At 47.8% G+C, this 18,836-nt stretch overlaps 1 protein-coding gene across 3 annotated transcripts in view; it reads left to right on the top strand.

Annotated features, from left to right (window-relative positions):
• SLC4A4 (solute carrier family 4 member 4) overlaps positions 1 to 18,836 on the top strand; it is a 125,987-nt gene that overhangs the window by 88,410 nt on the left and 18,741 nt on the right. For all 3 annotated transcript variants that reach the window (XM_058803472.1, XM_058803473.1, XM_058803475.1), the window contains 9 exons: positions 2,761 to 2,918; positions 7,323 to 7,410; positions 8,555 to 8,709; positions 8,978 to 9,091; positions 10,473 to 10,647; positions 12,385 to 12,518; positions 15,524 to 15,795; positions 17,906 to 17,976; positions 18,305 to 18,493. In XM_058803472.1, coding sequence (XP_058659455.1) covers positions 2,761 to 2,918; positions 7,323 to 7,410; positions 8,555 to 8,709; positions 8,978 to 9,091; positions 10,473 to 10,647; positions 12,385 to 12,518; positions 15,524 to 15,795; positions 17,906 to 17,976; positions 18,305 to 18,493 — 1,356 coding nt within the window. The remainder of the gene's footprint in view (positions 1 to 2,760; positions 2,919 to 7,322; positions 7,411 to 8,554; positions 8,710 to 8,977; positions 9,092 to 10,472; positions 10,648 to 12,384; positions 12,519 to 15,523; positions 15,796 to 17,905; positions 17,977 to 18,304; positions 18,494 to 18,836) is intronic.

Below are 18,836 nucleotides of genomic sequence, written 5' to 3'. Positions count from 1 at the left end.
AGACTTCCTGCCCCCTCCTGGGCTCCCAGCTCTCTGTTGCTAGATACACCAGCGGTGCTGGAGCTATGTCCATAAACCTAGGGCCTCTCACAGCTGGAGAATTCCTCCAGCTCCTGAATATCAAGTTGTTGGATCAAATTTTTCACTAGCAACATATTCATAGAATTCCATAATCTCAGAATGGATTGGGATCTTAAATATCATCCTATTCCACCCCCTGCCATGGGCAGGGCCACCTTCCACTAGACCAGGCTGCTCCAACCCCTGTCCAGCCTGGCCTTGGACACTTCCAGGGATGGGGCAGCCACATCTTAATATCTAAAAAACGTTGTAAACCCTTTTTTCCAGCTTATGTGTGAAGGAGAGTGACTGAAAAAAGTCAAGTAGGTGCTTTCTCAGCCCCTCTGGTGCTGCAGTGCCAGCAGAGCACAGGAAGCTGGAGAAGTTCCTACTGCTCTTCCCACTCCAGTCCTGCCCCCTGCAAGAAGCCCTTGGCTGTGCTCTATTAGAATGTCCTTGGCAGCTCCGAGTGGCTGCACCACCAGGACTCCTTCAGGGCTCAACATGTAGAATAAAGGGGACACAAAAGGAAATCTGTTTTCCCAGGGACCTGCTATTCCTGAGCTGATGCAACAGCATAAAGCAAGGGAATGTATGTTGATATAAGGGGAGTTTCCTGACCTGGTGTTATCTGTGTTTCCAGAGGGCTTGGATGTGGGACGAGCCTGGCTCTGAATGAATGTGGTCAGTCAGAGGGAGGCACAAAACCCTTCTTATTTGTTGTGGTGTAGACACTGTGTATTCAACCCAGTGTTTCCATGTCAACAGGGAATCTGTGCCAAAGCCAGTGCTGGAGTTAAAAAAGAAATTGGCCTTGTTTAGAGAAGCCCTCATGCCTTTCCTGGGGACCTGTGGACAGGAAAGCGCTGGCTGGATCCCATTCTTGGGAATGCATTGGGATTGATTGTGGGAGTGATTGCTGCTTTTCCTGCTGGAACATCTTCTCATCTCCACACTTGCAAGCAGACATTCCCAATTTTGAGGTCTGTCAGCCTGGGTGATGTACTTTCACTCCACGAAGCTCCTGTGAAAATGTTTGTCTTCCAGTACAATCAATGCCACCCTACTGGAGGAAAGGAGAAGCTTCTAGAAAGTTTAGTTAACTGGAATTTCCTTTACTTTGGCTGTTTTTCTTGATGCAGAGGGCAGTTTTGCCTGCCTGGTTTCTCCCCATATCCACAGTGGCCCTCTAAAGCATCCTTGCGTGACAGAGCAGCCTGGAACCTGGAAGGTGCCCCTGGAGGCAGGTGTTCAAGGGATAAGTTGTGGGAAGGTGATCAGGTGATCTTAAACCTCTGTGTGAGCAGATACAGAAAAACAGAGAGGCAGAGACAGGTTCAAGCTCCAGGGGAATTAACCTTCCCTAAGTGCTACTTTGGAGTGTGTACTCAGGAGCTGCTTTCATTACCAGTCAGTCCAGAGTGGTGTTGATGATCCGAGTGCTCCAGTACATTTAAGGAAATTGGGATTCTGAGGCTGATGTGCCTTTTTGCAAATACAGTGCTGGAGACCTGTGGCTTTTAACATAACATTAGTGGTTGGGGTGGAATGATCTTCAGTTTGGCAGGGGAAAGTGAAGTTCCCTCATCCCTCCCATGTTCCTGGATGCTGCTGAGGAGTCAGATCTTTCCAAAGCTTCTTTGGGGAATGGTTCAGAATGGATTTTAAGTGCTGATTGCACTCATTACCTGTCTCATAAATTATTTAAGAAAGTGGTGAGTGGTGCTGCAAAACTCATTTGGAGATTAAAAACCCCACTATAATGGCAGCTCTTCAAAATAGTGACAGTGGTTTGCTGTGCTGGGCAGGAGGCAGGGGCTGGAGCCTTTGGCCTCAGGAGCTGAGTGGGCACAGGAGATGCTGCAGATCAGTTCTGCCTCAGAGAATCACCTGGGTTTGGGTCAGGTGTCCAAACCAGCCCTGGTGTTGCTGAATGGTCTTTGTTCAGCCACACAGCCAGCCTGGTGAGGTAAATAAAATGTTTGTTGTGGATTTGCCATCTTCCCATTATTCTTTTACCACCACTGTGTTTCCAAAAACTGTCTGTGGAAGAACTGGTAGGGCTTTTCCAGACTTCCTCCACGATGCTCCTTGATGCTTATTTACTGTTTCTTCTGGTGGTAATCCTGACTGAAGTGTGCAGGGGTAGGATAGTTCCAGCAGTTTTCTTCCTGTTCAGTCAATTCATGTATTTTCTGGAGACTTTTTCCATTTTCCTCCTTCCTGAGTCACCTCATGCAGCTCATTAGGGATTCATAGCCCAGTTCAGTGCCCCCCTCTTGCTGGTGCTCCTGGCAGTACATCCTCCCTCTCCATTCACCCTTTGCCAGGCACACACAGAACATCTCCAGAGATCACCCAGGGAGAGGGGGCAGATTTGGAACCAGCTGAGGGCAGGCTTTTCAAAAAGCCTTCCATTCAAATTAATTCTGTCGCTGCTGAAATTCAAACAAAGGCGTCTTGCAGAGGCTGAGTTTTAGAACCCAGGGGCTCCTGCTGCTGCTGTGGTGTTTTCCCCTTCCCTGGAGACTTTGAGCTGAGGTCTCCCTCGAGCCTGGACATTTCTCCGTGGCTGGATCCAGACCAAGGGTGCACTGCAGGGTCCACGAGTGTGCACAGTTACTGCACAGAGGTGCAGAGATGAGAAGAACATGCCCAGCACAACTTAATTTTCTTTTCCCTCCTCTTGCACTGCTGCAGCTGAAGAACAAATTCATGAAGAAGCTGCCTCGTGACGCTGAGGCCTCCAACGTGCTGGTGGGGGAGGTGGATTTCCTGGAGAGCCCCTTCATTGCCTTCGTGCGGCTGCAGCAGGCGGTCATGCTGGGAGCGCTCACCGAGGTCCCTGTCCCCACACGGTAAGGACAGCCAGCCCCGGGCAGGCACCACCCAGGCACCTGCATTTCCACCTGGCCAAGGTAAAACAGCAGGCCAGGAGGTGTTCTCCATGCCTTCCATGCTGTGACATGCAGAACCATCAGTATTGGTGGTGCAAAGTAACAAAACTCACTGAAGCTGCTTCATCATTTTCAGCTCCTGAGTTTGGTTATGAGTAAACCATTACACAAACACACTGCCTTAACAACTCAGCCGTTGTTAAGAGCACTGTCAGTGTTGAATTGAAGTCCTGAGGCTTTTTTCCTGCCCCTTCTGTACGGATCCCAGATTCCCTCTGCACATTTTTGCTGTACATATTATTCCTCTTCAGCTCAGAAGAGATGGAAAATTCAGTTCTGGCCCTTCTGGGGCAAAAAAAAGTCAGGTGAACTTGGACATACAATTCTACTGGGGCTTGTTGCTTTATAATGCATAATGGCTCAAGGAAAAATGTCAGAGAAATATTTTATTTATTATGACTCATGTTGCAAATTAATCTCAGTCTCACAAACAGCAATATATCTCGTGTTCTTAAATATTTGAAGTCACTGCTTGAGTATGCCTGCCTGTCTAAGCTGCCCTGGAAGTTAGATGGCTGCTGGAATCCTAGCCTCTTTCTGTGTACCAAACAAAGGGAAAAGAGCATCTAGCTTTGCTCTTTAGTGGTAGTAGCAGTGTTGTGTTTCTTGCAGTTTCATCAAGTGGTTTCTTACAGCCACATCCAGAGTGTCTGTACACTCTGGGTATTCAGGTAGAAGTGTGGGGACCCAGATGTGGCTTCATTTTGTAGCAGGTTATTCATTCCCCAGTGTTCCTGGCCTCTGTGTGCTTCAGTGTTTCAGCTTCCCACTCTAATCCCACTGACTATTTTTTAAACATATCTCCAAATTCTTTTCAGCAGTTGTAAGATGAGGTATTGCTTGCTGTAGTGGTGGGAGCCAGGAAGTTAGATCCAGGATTGCTGGGCAGCCTCATTACTCAGTAGCAATAATAAAGGCAGTATGTCCTTCCCTGCCAGCACTTTTCCCAGGAAATAGTATTATCCATTTGGTGTTCTCCAAAGCAAATACTGGCCCTAATCAAAGCAGTAAGCCTCATTAGGTGGCTTTCATGAGTGATGAAGAGCCATTTGCCATGGCTGCATCCTAGGAAATTCAATCAAGGAAATCCCCTCAGGGCCAGGAGGAGCTGTGATGGAACATCTCTGGTGCTGGTGCTGCGGTATTCCTGCCGTGGGCCTGCACTTACAGCCCGCAGACTGCAGGATGCTGGAGCCTCTGGCGTACCCAGCCTTCTGTCCTGTGGGGCCTCTCCTTTTATTTGGTTCAGCTGTTGATTCCCTGGTAAAAGTGCGGGTGCCAGCTGGATGCTGCGGAGCCTCTGGAACTGGACCGGCTCTCTCAGTACTGCCAGTGTGACCTGTGTGCTTCTCTCCTTGGTTTTATGTAGGGCAGGCGGGGGTTAAACACTCAGGTTTTGTCTCCAGTCCCTCTGTCTGGGGTGCTGTGTTAGGTGAACATTTCCTGCTCTTCAGCAACTGCAGATAGAGAAGCAGGGAATGGTTTGGGTTGGAAGGGAAGGGAACTCAAAGCCCATCTTGTTTCAACTCCCTGCCACGAGCAGGGACACCTTCCACCAGCCCAGGTTACTCCAGGCCCTGTCCAACCAGGCCTTGGACACTTCCAGGGATCCAGGGGCAGCCACTGCTTCTCTGGTCAGTCTATGCTGGGGCCTCACCACCCTCGCATAAAGAATTTCTTCCCAATATCCCATCTAACCCTGCTCTGTGTCAGTGGGAAGCCATTCCCCCTTGTCCTGTCACTCCAGGTCCTTGTCCCAAGTCCCTCTCCATCACTCCTGTAGCCCTTTTAGGCATTGGAAGGAGCTCTGAGGTTTCACTGGGGCCTTCTCTTCTCCAGGCTGATCACCCCCAGCTCTCCCAGCCTGGTTCCAGAGCACAGGGGCTAGAATAGAAACATCAGGGATATGCAGTTGGAACAGAGATATCCCAGCCTTTCCTGAGTTTTCTTTTTACTGGTCACATTGAAAAAACCTTTAAGGCCTTTGGTTTTCTTGTGTCAAATTTAATCCCACAGTGCTTGGAACTCCTCATTTGGGGAAGCCCTGAGCTGGCAACATGGCTTGGGAATGGCTTTGTATTTTCATCAGAGCAACGCACAATCGTGTGTTCAAGGCTGCTGTTTAATGCAGTGAAGATGGGAAGAAAGATGAGGAATGAGCCAGGAGAAGATGTTTTTTGGAGATAAGCTGCACAGACTTGCACAGTCTGGTGTGCAGAGTTGGGAAAGGCTGGTGTCTGCAGGTCTCAAATGAAGTGAGGTAACTTGTCCAAGGTATTTGGAGAGCGAGGGGCAGATCTGGTCCTCCCAGTGGAGGCTTTTCACTGCAAAGGTACTTTAACTCCAGGACTTGGCTGAGATTCTTTTGATAGGTGCCTTCAGCCCTTATGGAGTTGCTGTTCTAGCAGTGCATTGAGAAAAACATTGCATTTTATTAATACTTCTGAGAGACTTTGAGCTTGGTGGAACCTCCCATTCCCTGCCTTGCAGCATTATTAGCAATGTTAGGTGTCAGAAATGGGCATTGGATAACTCAGCATGTATTGTGTGAAGCAGGGAGGAATTCTTGAGTGGCCTTCAGCAGAGGAAGAGGAGAAGTATGGCACAGCATGGAGTGAGGGCTTTTGTGGCTGGAAATGTTCATAACTAAATTATAATAAATCTATGCACACATACTGTAGTTCAGGCCACTTGTTGTAGACAGGTAAAAGAATTATAGAAGAAAGGCCTCATCAAATCAGGCCCGCTCTGTTAAATTTATAGCTAGCCTGTCATTTCTTCTAAGTGCAGCTGAGTAATTTGCAAGTTCCCATCCAAAAACAATCTTAGGTATGAAAGGTTTGTTAACACAACTTATTCTTTGGTGAAAAACAGCTAGCACCTGCATAAACAATAAGATCTGTCTCATGGAAATCAGTAGAAAAAATATGTAAACTACCTATAAATACAGAAGTTTGATAGACATGCAAAATACCATGTACTAACCAATAAACTAAGTGTCAATGTATTGTCCACCAATAAGATCTGACACAGTGTCTTCTGGTAATCCTATACAATATAGCCTATACAATTAAGATTGCTGTTTTCTGCATTGAAGAAACAGTCCTGTCTGCCTATTAATGCTACAGCCACTAAAATGCATTAGTGTTTTTGTGTTTGTTATGTCTGGCCTGTGAAAGGATCTTGTTCTACCCACTGAAGGCAGATATGAGCTGAATTAGGACAAAGAATTTGGAAAATGCCACAGTCTCCTTGTTTTCAGGAGTGTTTTAGTAGTGCAGGAGCATTCAGGTGCTGCTGCACTGTGCTGGAAAAGAGCCAGCTGGTTGGGGTTATTGCAGAAGAGGGTTATGGAAGTGTCTGGTTCTCCTGGAAAACCAGGAGAATGCCAAGCAGCAGCTCCTGAAGTTATGAACCTCCTTTTTTAGTATATTAATATGTTTGGCTAATTTGCATCTTGGAGTTTGGAAAGAGTTGACTGAGGAACAGTTTTTCTTGAGTGTTATTTTGTAAGAACTGGTAAAGCAGGGAAAGTTCCAGGAGGTGGGAGGAGAGCAGAGGACATGACCTGGGTGTGTGTGGCTTACTCACCTCCCTGTGAACCTCCAGTAAAACACTCAAACACCTCGTGAAGGACTCAGTTAAGAAGTGTTGTGTAGTAATGCCAATCAGTAGGTATTTATGGATCTTGTCCTACTAACTTGCTGCCTTTTTTCTTTTAGGACTCTAGATTCTCTTGAACAGAAAGTGCTTGTTTGGATATATTACTCCTCATAAGCCATTCAACTTAGTACCTCATCATATATGAGTTAGAAGATAAAATAATATTTAATCCAGCTGTTGGAAGGGGATAGGTGCTTCTGGTGAGGTTATTTCATCTGTATGTTTGCACTTCCAAAGATTTCATACCATGGTGTTTTTTAAACTCTTCAGCTGTGACTTGGATGTAGTTGCTGCCCAAAGAGATCATGTGGAAAATGAAGTGTCCAAGGCCAGGTTGGACAGGGTTTGGAGGAACCTGGCTAGTAGAGGGGGTAGATAGCCTTTAGGATCCTTTCCAACACACACTGTTCTGTGATTCCATGAAACAAATCCCCATGGAGGTGGACAGGCTTTCGTAGTGCACAGACCATGGTGGGCCACAAGGTGTAACCTCTGGTCCAAAGATAGCTTGAGGCCACTGGCAGCCTCCAGATCTCTAACAAGGACCACAAATTTCAGGCCAGATTTATGTCTAGGTATTGTATAGGTAATAAGCAGTTGATTTTGCTATCCTAAGTGGGAACAATCTCTTGGTTTTGTCAGATTTCTCTTCATTCTGCTGGGACCAAAGGGCAAAGCCAAGTCCTATCATGAGATCGGCCGAGCCATTGCCACACTGATGTCAGATGAGGTAGGTATCTTGGCATCTCCAGTGGGAAATGGTTTTCCCAAGTAACAGTATCCTTCCCTCCAGCCTGGTCAACAGGAAGGAGCATTCACATACAACTGAAATACCCATGTTACCTCCTAATTCCATCTGTTGACAAAATTACTGCCTCTGACTTTGTGTTTGTTAAAAGTGTGACTCTAGGAGAGGTTTGTGTGCCGTGTGTATTGTCCTGCTAGTGATCACTCTTTCATATCAACTGTGAATTAATTGTTGAATTTATTCTGTTGTGGTCTGCACCTTGTGTCCCATTCTGCCATCCCAGAATCCCACAGCCAGGGATATGCAGGTGATGCCCACAGCACCGTTTCCCCCATGTGGTGCTGCGTGTGGCACTGTGTCCCAAGCACTGGCAGTGTTCATGTGTAGCCAGGAGCAGCTGGCCCCTCCTTGCTGCCATGGACAGCCTTTCAGGATTCATTTACAGCTCCTTTCTTCCCTACAGCTTCTTCATCACAGCTCAGTTACTCCCAGCTCTCCAGCTGTCTGTCACTCACTGGGCTGCTTCCCACAGAGTCCCTTCCTGCCACCAACTCGTCTGTCACATGCACTGATCCACCTCCTCTCCACACAGTCCAGAAGATTCCTATAAAATTCAGCATTAATGCTTTCCTCCCCCCACCTTTTCTCATTTGTTCTTCATTATTAATACCAGGCCTTTCACTAAAACCAGCTTATGATATTGTTTTTGAGTAAAGATTGTTATCAGTTCTGTGTCACAGGGGTGAAGATGAATCTGGGTTTGATAGACTGAAGTAGGTGACTTTGTCAAAGTGTCTTCTACAAGTGTAATTGAAAGTCCTTATGTAGAAGAAAACTTTCTTGCACTAATGATATAGATAATTGCTTTACTAACATTTTTAAAGGTTAGAAATAAATGGTTTTCTTAAAATTAGATATATGCCTAAAAGGAAAGAATCTCTGTGGTTATCCAGCCAAAGGAAGGGGCTTTCTGAGGGTCACACCTCCTTGTGGCGCATGTCCTGATACTTTCTCAGAGGTTTCTGAGAAGGAGTTAAGTTGATTTTGTAGAACTCAGCAGCTGCTTCTGGAGCCAGGGCCACAGAAAATGCAAACCTTTCCCACGGGGAGTCTCTTTTCCTTGCAGGTATTCCATGACATTGCCTATAAAGCCAAGGACCGTCAGGACCTGATTGCAGGCATCGATGAATTTCTGGATGAAGTCATTGTGCTCCCCCCTGGGGAATGGGATCCAGCCATTAGGATAGAGCCCCCCAAGTCTCTCCCTTCTTCAGATAAGAGGTAATAGCAGGAGAGGGGCTGCTGGCCAGGGACAGTGGGCATGAGGGGATGGGAAGAGGCAGTGTTCTGGTTGTGCCAGGTCTATGGAGTGACCTGCACCTGGCTGTCACTATTTAGAAAGGCCTGGAGATATTTTCAGGGAGGGAGGATGTTCCTGGAAGTCTGTACCTTTTGAGATGATGATGTAGGCACACAGTAACACAGCTGGTAGTTTTCTGGGCTCTTTGAGGTTCCTCTTGGTGCTCTGACATGCTGTGTCCTGGCCTAGGAAGAACATGTACTCGGGTGGGGAGAACGTGCAGATGAACGGCGACACGCCCCATGACGGCGGCCACGGCGGCGGCGGCCACGGCGACTGCGAGGAGCTGCAGCGCACGGGCAGGTCGGTGACACCCCTGCAATGCCTCCCTTGCCAAAGCATCCCCAGCCCAGTGGGCTGTCTGTACAGGCTCAGGTGTGACCCCAGAATGTGTCCTGGGGGCCTTTCCTGCCCAGTGTGAGGCTGTGTGAAGGGTTCAGAACATCCGGCTTCAGCAGATGGCAGAAGGTCATGGATCAGGTGCTCAGTAAATGATAAAGAGCCATTAAAAAGGACAGAAGGCCCAGGTAGGTGCTTCCTGTTGGAAGCCTGGGAAGTCAGATGAGCTGTACGGAACATAAACATGGCTGGTCCAAGCCTCAGTTAATCCATTTGGATTGCTGAAGGGGTGCCTTAGCCAAAAGCAGAGATGTTCCCTTTTCTGGACATTAGTGTTGCAATTGGATTGCACAGCTAAAGGCTTTTATTGGATAGAAAGAGAGAGGGTAACAGTGCCCCAGGCCCTACTCTCTGCTTTATTACTCTGCTTTGTGCCATGTTAAAGTCCACTGGAGTGGGAATACAGCTCAGGTGGTCATGAAACAGCGGGTTCAGCATTTCAAGATCAGCGCACAGGGCTTCATGGTGGCTTTGTGCCTTCCTTCCCACTCTGAATCGTCTTTTTCAGTTCTAGTTCTAGTCTAAATTCTAGAGGGAAAGTCTGAAAGTCTTCACACTGCCTTGGTGTGTACAAGGCAGTGGAGTGTCCTGATTTGGGGTCAGAAGGTGGTGTGTACCTGTCTGCCACAGTGTCTGTGCAGTCCTGGCAGAGGTGGGGAGCTGTGAGCAGGGGAACCAGAGGCTAAACAAACATTTTTCATGCTGGCAGTGGCATTGCCATGTGGAGTTTATAAGACTTAAGTACTGTCTTGTCTGTGATCATACAAAAAGGGATATCTGCAAGAAAGTTCTTTTGTCATCCGAGAGTGTTTCCCTTATGTTTTTGCTTCTAGTTCTTTTTCTGGTTATTAATTTGAATCATTTTTCCATGTAGCACATTGTTTGGCTCGCCCAGCCATGGTGTCTGCTATGTGGAAAAATTCAGGCAGGGACTTAGACCAGAGTTAATCTGTTTTATTACATCAACTAATATATTTGGGGGAAAAAAAACAACAGATGAGCTTCCTGAAATACAAACGGTAGTGGTCTGTTTCAGCAGAAGCGTGGCTTGTAGTCCTGCAATTTGTCCCTTTCCAGCTGCATCACAAGTTTGAGATATTATCTCTCCTTACAGGATTCTCTCTGAGATCCCTGGACCACCACAGCTATGATAAGGCTGTTTGCAACGTGCTGATCTCACTCCTTAGAGATCATACTTCATTGCTGGCAGTGTCTCTGCAGGGTTAGGGTGTTGAGTTTCACTGTGAGACATCTTGCCTGAGTCTCCTCTTGCTTGTCCCTGCAGATTCTGCGGGGGCTTGATCAAAGACATCAAGAGGAAAGCACCGTTCTTCGCCAGCGACTTCTACGACGCTTTGAACATCCAGGCCCTCTCAGCCATCCTCTTCATCTACCTGGCCACTGTCACCAATGCCATCACTTTTGGGGGATTGCTTGGGGATGCTACGGAGAACATGCAGGTGGGCAAGAGCAAGAGTTTCAGAACCAGCAAATCCAGCCTTTTGCTGTCCAGTCAGAGCAGTGCTTGGGCACTGGCAAAGCTGGAATTCTTGGTACAATAATGGAGGTGTTCTGTGCTTTCACTGCTTTCTCTGCTGCTGTGGTGTTCTTTGACAGCTTGTACAGCAGTTCCTTAAATGGTGAATAAAAGCAGGCCCAAGAAACAGAGAAGGTCTTTGCTCCTTCTGTACTGAGAAGCTCCTCTGATCTGCTCTCAGTTGTACCATTTTAGTCCAATTCAATTTGCTAACTCTGAATCCTCTGCCTGATTCCTACAGTACCTGGGCTTTGGCCTCTCTGGTGAAAAGAAAATGCCAAAATTATTAGGAAAATGAGTAACACAGGAGAGAAATGTCAGATCTTTAGAAAGATGAATTTTGTCGTAGTGGGAGGGCACAAGCTGAGAACCAGGCACATATCCATGGACAGGCTGGATCAATGGCTTAGCTCAGGCTAAAGAGAAGGGATTCTCTGTTAACAGTGCTGGAGGTCCTGTGTGTTAGTGGAATAATAGGAAAAGTAGGAGGTTATATTTAGATATATTCGGTTTAGCCAGTCCAGTTCAAATCTCCTAGCAATAATCAAGCTCATAATGATAATGGCTGAATTATTAATTTATGCAGGTTTAATTAAGTCAAACATAGGAAATGAGGGCACATATCTGGAACCCTGCACTTCCCTGTGATGAATTACAGGCTAGAGTAAGATCCAGCAGCCTGTGCAGTGCCCAGCTCCCCTCTCTTCTGTACAAACAGTTTGCCTTTTCCAGGGAAGTCAGGAATGGAGAGGTCTCCAGGTCCCACCAGTGAGCAACACTGGACTGTTATGGAGTAGCACAGCAAAGCCTGTCTGCTCTGCACAAGGTTCAGTCTTTAAATTACAGGAGGAAGGGGAAATGTTACCTGATTCCAAATCTAGTTCAAATTGAGAAACACTTCATTGTGTCCAGAAGTCTCAAGCTTACTATCAAGTAGCAAAAAAACCCTCAGAGAGCAGTATTTTTGGGGTGACTACATCACAGTTTGTGTGTCTGTGTCTTGTCTGTTGTAAACAGTGATGTGACTGTTGCTGGGGCAGGCACTGAGCGTGGCCCATCCCTGCTCCCTGTCCTGGGAGCTGCCCCAGCCAGTACTGTCCTCACAGCTTGCTCCTGAGTTTTCTGTTTCTGAGAAAACATGCTATTCTTAGCTACAGACAAGTGGAAGAACGCAGGGATAAGAGATTCCAGGTGCTCTGGCCACAAGGGCCCTCTCCATGAATAATACAAGAGGAGTGGAGGGGATCAGCTGTGTGAAGGCTGCTCCTTGCCCTGGGATTACTGGGCTCAGCCTTACAAGTCCCCCAAAGGCAGCCAGCCTGTTGCTTTCCTCAGTGAAAACACTAACTCATGTCTTCTGAAGGAAGAGAGACACAAAACTGGATTGCAATTCTTGCAGTACCCTTGACCAGTCAGGAGAGCTGCAGCCGCATCCCTGCTGCCTGGGCGGAAGGGAGGGATTGGCCTGTGCTGTTAATGGCTGCTCAGCACATTAATGTGGGTTGTCCCAAGTAACTGTGGCTTGTGTGGCACCAACATCTTGGTGACAGCTGCAGGGGGGGCTGGAGGATGCTGTCCCCTTGGTCACAGGCACAGGGACATGCAGCCACAACAGAAGTGCTCCTTCAGAGAGGGTGACTCCTGTGCTGTGTCCCTGCAGGGTGTGTTGGAGAGCTTCCTGGGCACCGCTGTCACCGGCGCCGTGTTCTGCCTCCTGGCTGGCCAGCCCCTCACCATTCTGAGCAGCACAGGACCTGTCCTGGTCTTTGAGAGGCTCCTCTTCAATTTCAGCAAGTGAGTACGTGGTGGCAGAGGGTGGGGACAGGAATGTCCCACATGAAGGAAATCCAGCCAGGGAATGAGCTGCTTGCTGCTGGGGAAGGAGGGGATTTAGTGCACAGAATGAAAGGTCTTGTTCCTTGCTGAGACCCAGTGCAATCACATCAGGGATTGTCCCGGCATGCATGTCCCAGGGCACTGCCCAGTGTGTGGCTGCCTGTCTCTGTGGAGCCTCCTGAAACAAAAACAGCCTTGGCCACTTCAGTCCTTGGTGAGGAATTTGCTCTCGGTGCAGTGTGCTGCTTCTCCCCATCACTGCTTCTCTGTCTCCCATAGGAACAAGGAAATGAATCCTGCTCTTCACTAACAAAATCCTGTGGGTCTCAAGGTTGCCAAGAATTTGTCCAGTGGCCATTTGAAATAGTTACTATTATTTATGAAAGCAAAAGTGTCTCTGGTAGAAACAGCTCCCAGAATTCCATGGGGGAGCTTTTCTGCTTTTAAAGGAAATTTCCTGCATTTTTTCCATTTAACTGGTATAAAGAAGTTCTGCTTTCTCCACTTTGTTGACAGCTGATACCCAGAGCTAAAGAGAGCCCATTTTGTTAGGGGTGATCATTTACCATTCCCACATCTGCAATATCAGGAAGATACACTGGAGTCCCTAAAGGAATCAGCAGTGTCATGGATGATTTCACCCATGGGGCTGGTGACCCTTTGGCTGGTGTTTTGCAAGGAGATCATTTTAGGTTACACAGAATACACCCCAAATCCCTTGTAGTCTGTGTTCTCAGCATGGCAGGTTGTGCAGGACTTGTGTTCCTACATGTAGGGAGGGATGGGGGCTAGAAAAAATGGCTGGAAAGTTAGATTATCCTAGGGAAGGAAACTGGAAACTACCAAAGGGTGAGTTGCACAGTGGAGCAAGAGGTGGGCACCTTTCTTTTCTTCCCTCATCTGGAATCAATGAATAGAGTCAGGAATGGACACACTGCACCTGTTGGCACCTGGCAAGCATGACAAAGCCCAGGTGCAGCAGGCAGCAGGAAAAAAGTGAAATGGAAAAGCACTTTGTACTGTTTTGGAAGGAAGAAGGTGGTTATTGTTAACCTGAGGAGGAGGTGGCAGTTGTAAAAGCCATTGTCCTAACAACCTGCCAGAGCAGAAAGGAAGACCTTTTCAAAGGAGGCCTTTCTTACAAGGAAATTGGAATTGAGTGCTTTGATTTTTCAGTAATGCATTTGTGGTTGTTCATTTTCACAACATGCTGTTCCCTGCTAGGAGCAATCCTGCAGGACACAGTGCTTTTCCACCTGCTCTGTCAGCTTCAGAAGTGCTGCAGGAATTTGAGAAGTAAATGCTAAAATAATATAGTTTAACATTTTTGAAGTTCTTGAATGGTGTGGAGTCAGTGTAGCTGGGTTTCTGCCAGCTGCCTTCAGATGGATGGGATCTCCTGCCCCCTCAGGCACTGACTCTGGATACTTCAGAGTTGTCACTTGGGTCTTGTATTTTTATTTTTATTTTTTCTTTTTCTAAATAATTTTGTTTCTTACTTGCTCCTTGCCCTCTTCCCGGTCAGGGCTTCTGGCTTCCAGAGAATTGCAGCTGCCTGAGCCTGCCAGTCCCACCAGCTCTTGCTTCCTTCTCCAGAACAGGCTGTGGCCTTCCTGGCAGGTCCTCATTTGCTCCAGTGTTCCCTTGAGGCACTTTTTCATTCCTAAAAGCCCACCTTTGGACTCTGTGCTGGCACAGCACCTCAGCCTCAAGCAGCAAACAATGGGGGGCATTGTCCCCAGAAAGGAATGATGCAGCTGGGTGCATGGCTCTCCATCCCCTGCCATTCCCAGCACCAGGGTTTGTCATAGAATATCCGAGGTTGGAAAGGACCCATAAGGATGAGCAAGTCCAACTCTGTGCACCTGGCAAGACTACCTAAAACTAAACCATATGACCAATAACACTGTCCAGATGCTCCTTGAACTCCATCAGGTTAGGTGCCATGACTGCTTCCTGGCAAGACTGTTCCAGTGTCCAGCCACCCTCTGGGAGAAGGTTTTTACTCTATGTCCAGCCTCAGTCAATCTCTAGGAAGGTAGGAGAGCTCTGCAGAGAGACCCAGAGTGGTTGGATGGATGGGCAGACTCCAGTAAAATCAAGTTTAATAAATCCAAGTGCCCAGTCCTGCATTTTGGCCACAATACCCCCTGCAATGCTATGGGCTGGGGATGGTTTGGCTGGACAGTGCCCAGGCAGAAAGGGACCTGGGGGTACTGGTCAAAAGCTGTCTGAACATGAGCCAACAGTGTGCTCTGGTGGCCAAGAAGGCCAGTGGCTCCTGGCCTGGACCAGGAACAGTGTGGCCAGCAGGAACAGGGAGGTCAATCTCCCTTGTACTCGGCCCTGGTGAGGTCCCACCTTGAGCACTGTGTCCAGTTCTGGGCCCCTCAGTTTGGGAAGGACCTTGAGACCCTTCAGCCCATCCAGAGAGGGCAGTGAGGGTGGAGAGGGGCTGGGAACACAAACCCTGTGAGAAACAACTGAGGAAGCTGGAGTTGTCTAGCCTGGAGAAAAGGAGACTCAGAGGTGACCTTATCACTCTCTACAACTCCCTGAAAGGTGGCTGCAGTCAGGTGGGGTTGGTCTCTTTCTCCAGACAGCACTGACAGAACCAGAGGACACAGTCTCAAGCTGCACCAAGGGAAGTATAGGCTGGATATTAGGAAAAAGTTTTTTACCGAAAGGATGATAAAGTATTGGAATGGTCTGCCCAGGAAGCTGGTGGAGTCACCATCCCTGGATGTGTTTAAAACAAGACTGGATGTGGCACTGGGTGCCATGGTCTAGCTGAGGTGTTGGGGCTGGGTTGGACTCAATGATCTTGAAGGTCTCTTACAACCTGGTCATTCTGTGATTCAACATCCCCTGATTCAGCTTTGTTCCATGTAACATCTGCTTTCTACTTCCTGATCTTATCTAACCCAATGTTTTCCTTTTTTGCCCCCCTTGTCTCGTTGCAGGGACAATGACTTTGACTACCTGGAGTTCCGCCTCTGGATCGGCCTCTGGTCAGCCTTCCAGTGTCTCATTCTCGTGGCCACCGACGCCAGCTTCCTGGTCAAGTACTTCACCCGCTTCACCGAGGAAGGGTTTTCCTCCCTCATCAGCTTCATCTTCATTTATGATGCTTTCAAGAAGATGATCAAGCTGGCAGATCATTATCCCATCAACTCCCAGTTCAAGGTGGACTATATCACTCATTACTCTTGTGCCTGTAAACCACTAGATCCAGGTAAGGGAGTGTTCATTACCTCTCCAGTTTGTAGACAGGAGGTGGCCTTTGCTCTCCTTTTCCCTTGTGCTGCAGCCCAGATAATAGGTAGATTATTCCTTCTTTATCAGTTGCGTTCAGATATCCTGTTTTAGTCTCTTAGAAGCTGAGAGGTACATTTCATCCCAAGTGGAATGTCAGTGTTGCAGCAGACCTCTCATTGCGGGTAGAAGTGAGCCAAGACATGGACTCTTGTTCAATGATGTGAAAAGGCTCCCAGTTTATTCTTCTCTACAACTGAGCCATCCTGATTGTGACTACAGCAAGCTCCTACTATTGGCTTCCCTGGTGGACTCTGACTGCAGCTAATTCCTGCTTGACTGTGACTGCATGTGTTAGTTTGCAGAGTCTGCGGGCCGTTCCTGCTGGAATATGACTGCAGGCTCCAGCAGCAGGCCCCTTGCAAACCTCACCACAGATCTTGTTCAGCAGCAACTCTCTGCCTTATTTTGTCCATCCTCTAGTTTTTCCTGGTTGTTCCTTCTTCCTCAGGGGTCACCCAGGTCCTCCTCTTCAAGGTCCACCCCTGAGCAGCCAACCCATCCCTTTTGTCACACTTATCTTTATTAGTTACTATGACCCATTGAGGGTCATAAGGCTGTTCCTCTTCTTTGGTAATTAGTGCAACTGTGACAGGGGCAGAGTCACCTGTAATCCCTTCTTCTACACCTACATGTCACATTACAGCTGGCCTTGCTGGAACTCCTCCAGAGAGCATCATGACCAGTGGAGAAGCTGTTTCTGCACCCCTGTCTCCTTGCATCCCCGTTCCAAATGGTATTCCAAATGCCATGAAGGGGCAGCAGTGGTGGCCAGGTCACTGCTGTGCAGCTGGGGTCACTGCCATGGAGCTCAGGCCACTCCTGTTTCAGGAGCTGGATTTATTCAAGGCGTTACCCAAACGTGGGTGGTTCCCACCTCCTGGCTGCGCAGATGAGAGGGAAAGCACAAACAATTCCCTCCCTTCCAAGACGGGAAGTGTATCCCCAGGGCAGCCTATCTCTGGAGTGTGGGCTGCATGGCAGATAGAGCCAGTGTACCTATTGCTCTGGGAACAAAGGGTTACAAAACCCAAATCCAAATTGAGAGAGGCTGGCTGTACCATTAGGGAAGTAGGACCACTCCTAGGATCCCACAAACAATGGGGAGTGAGTAAGAAACTTGATCTGTGCCCAGAGCAAACTGCAGGTTATGTTGGCACACCTGTCCAACAGGAAAAGCTGCTGGCTGCTCCTCGCAGGTGTTGAGAGCCCATTCCCTGGGGCTGGGTGCCTGCCTTCCCTATTAACACAGGACCTTGGTGAGCACAGTCTGGTTCTGCCTCTGCTGGAAGGGCAGAGTGAATTCCTTTTTGAAACTAGGACGATGGGAATGGTCAATGCCAAATTGGAAGTCTCCACTTCCCATTGAAGCACTTGTGGCTCTCCAGACATCCAAGTGAAAAAAGTTTATTTATGCAAAACCTCAATCAGCCATGAGCCCATTTACAGGAAGGATTGCATTTCTAAATGAAATTTCAAATTCATGATTCCTAATGCTTCAGAAGCCACAGGGAATGCTGCTCCTTCTTTCAAAGAAGTTATCTCCATCCTGTTGATTCCAATTTCTTGCTCTCTTTTTTCTTTCTTTTAATTCAAAACTGTGTTTATGCTGGACACTGAATCACATTTTGCTTTTCTGGGTATCTTTGGCGTTGTGCTTGCATTTGAAATCAATCATTAGGAATACTCTGTAGGTATTTAATTTAATCCAGAAATCATTAGGAAAATATTGGAAAGCTATGAAATATTATATTGTCTGGTTTTTTGTGGGTTTTTTTTTTACCATCAACTCAAAATATAATCCCCGTTGGTTTTGGGTTATGTTTCAATTAACCTTTTCTTTTTCTGTTTTGTGAGTGATTGATGATTGAGGCTTTTGAGTCTCTCTGAAACACTTGTGCCACTTTTCTGGAGCAAAGAGGTGGCAAACAGCTTGACAGAGAAATTATTTAATAATTGGAATTGTCTCTCCTTCCCAACGGTTTCCTGCATCCTGCTCACCATATTGCCTGTTTTCTTTTCTCTTGCAGTTAATAGCTCATTACTTAACAGGACCATGGTGCTGTCAGACTATGAGCTGGTCTCTCCCTCCTCTGAGCTGGTGAGTTCCCCTTGGGAAGGCAGGGATCACATGGCCTGCAGAGTCTTGTGGTGCCACTCTGCTGGCAAGCTCTGGATAGCAAGGAGAAAGAAGTGGAGCTTGCTGGATCACATCCCTGTGTGGGGGAAGGAAGTTGAGGCACAGAATAACAACCTCTTTTAGTCAAACACCAGCAGGAAAATTGTCTCACCCAAACCGTTCTGTGCTTCAGTGATTTTAACTTCTGCATGCTGCCTCCCTGTTCCTCTCAGATACTCTGTCACCATTCCTGTCCCACCATGGGCCAAGTATCCACATCCTTATGGAAACATTCCCTTTTTTCCTGCAGGCCAACAGCACCATTGACTGGGCAGCTCTGACAGCCAAGGACTGCTTGAAGTATGGGGGTCAGCTTGTGGGCAACAACTGTGACTATGTCCCTGACATCACCCTCATGTCTTTCATCCTCTTCTTTGGCACTTACACCTGCTCCATGGCCCTGAAGAAATTCAAGACCAGTCGCTACTTTCCCACCACTGTAAGTATCTCCTGTCACTCTATCAGTCTTTGTGAGGGCACAGCTCAGCCTTCCTTTTGGAGCTGCTGTCCTGCACACAGGGAGGGATGCTCTGCAGGGAAGCAGTCGGGATAAAAGTGCAGCTGGTTGCTGGATCTGGTTATCAGAGGGATGTCTGGGATTGCTCCCAGTGCATCTGGAGAACACAGGTAAGGCAACAGAAGAGCCAAGAGGAGCTGTAACCTGCTTGGGTAATGTGGCAGGGGTCTTAAAGGTGCTGAAGGCAACCCTTCCAAGCTTTCAGGCACGTCTCAGGTGCATCTGCCTGTTTTGTCCCTTGGTGAGGCTCCCAGGCTACAGGCGT

Source organism: Ammospiza caudacuta, chromosome 4 (genome assembly GCF_027887145.1).
Source record: "Ammospiza caudacuta isolate bAmmCau1 chromosome 4, bAmmCau1.pri, whole genome shotgun sequence".
In the NCBI taxonomy this organism is placed as follows: domain Eukaryota; kingdom Metazoa; phylum Chordata; class Aves; order Passeriformes; family Passerellidae; genus Ammospiza; species Ammospiza caudacuta.
This window is presented reverse-complemented; position numbering and strand designations above follow the sequence as displayed.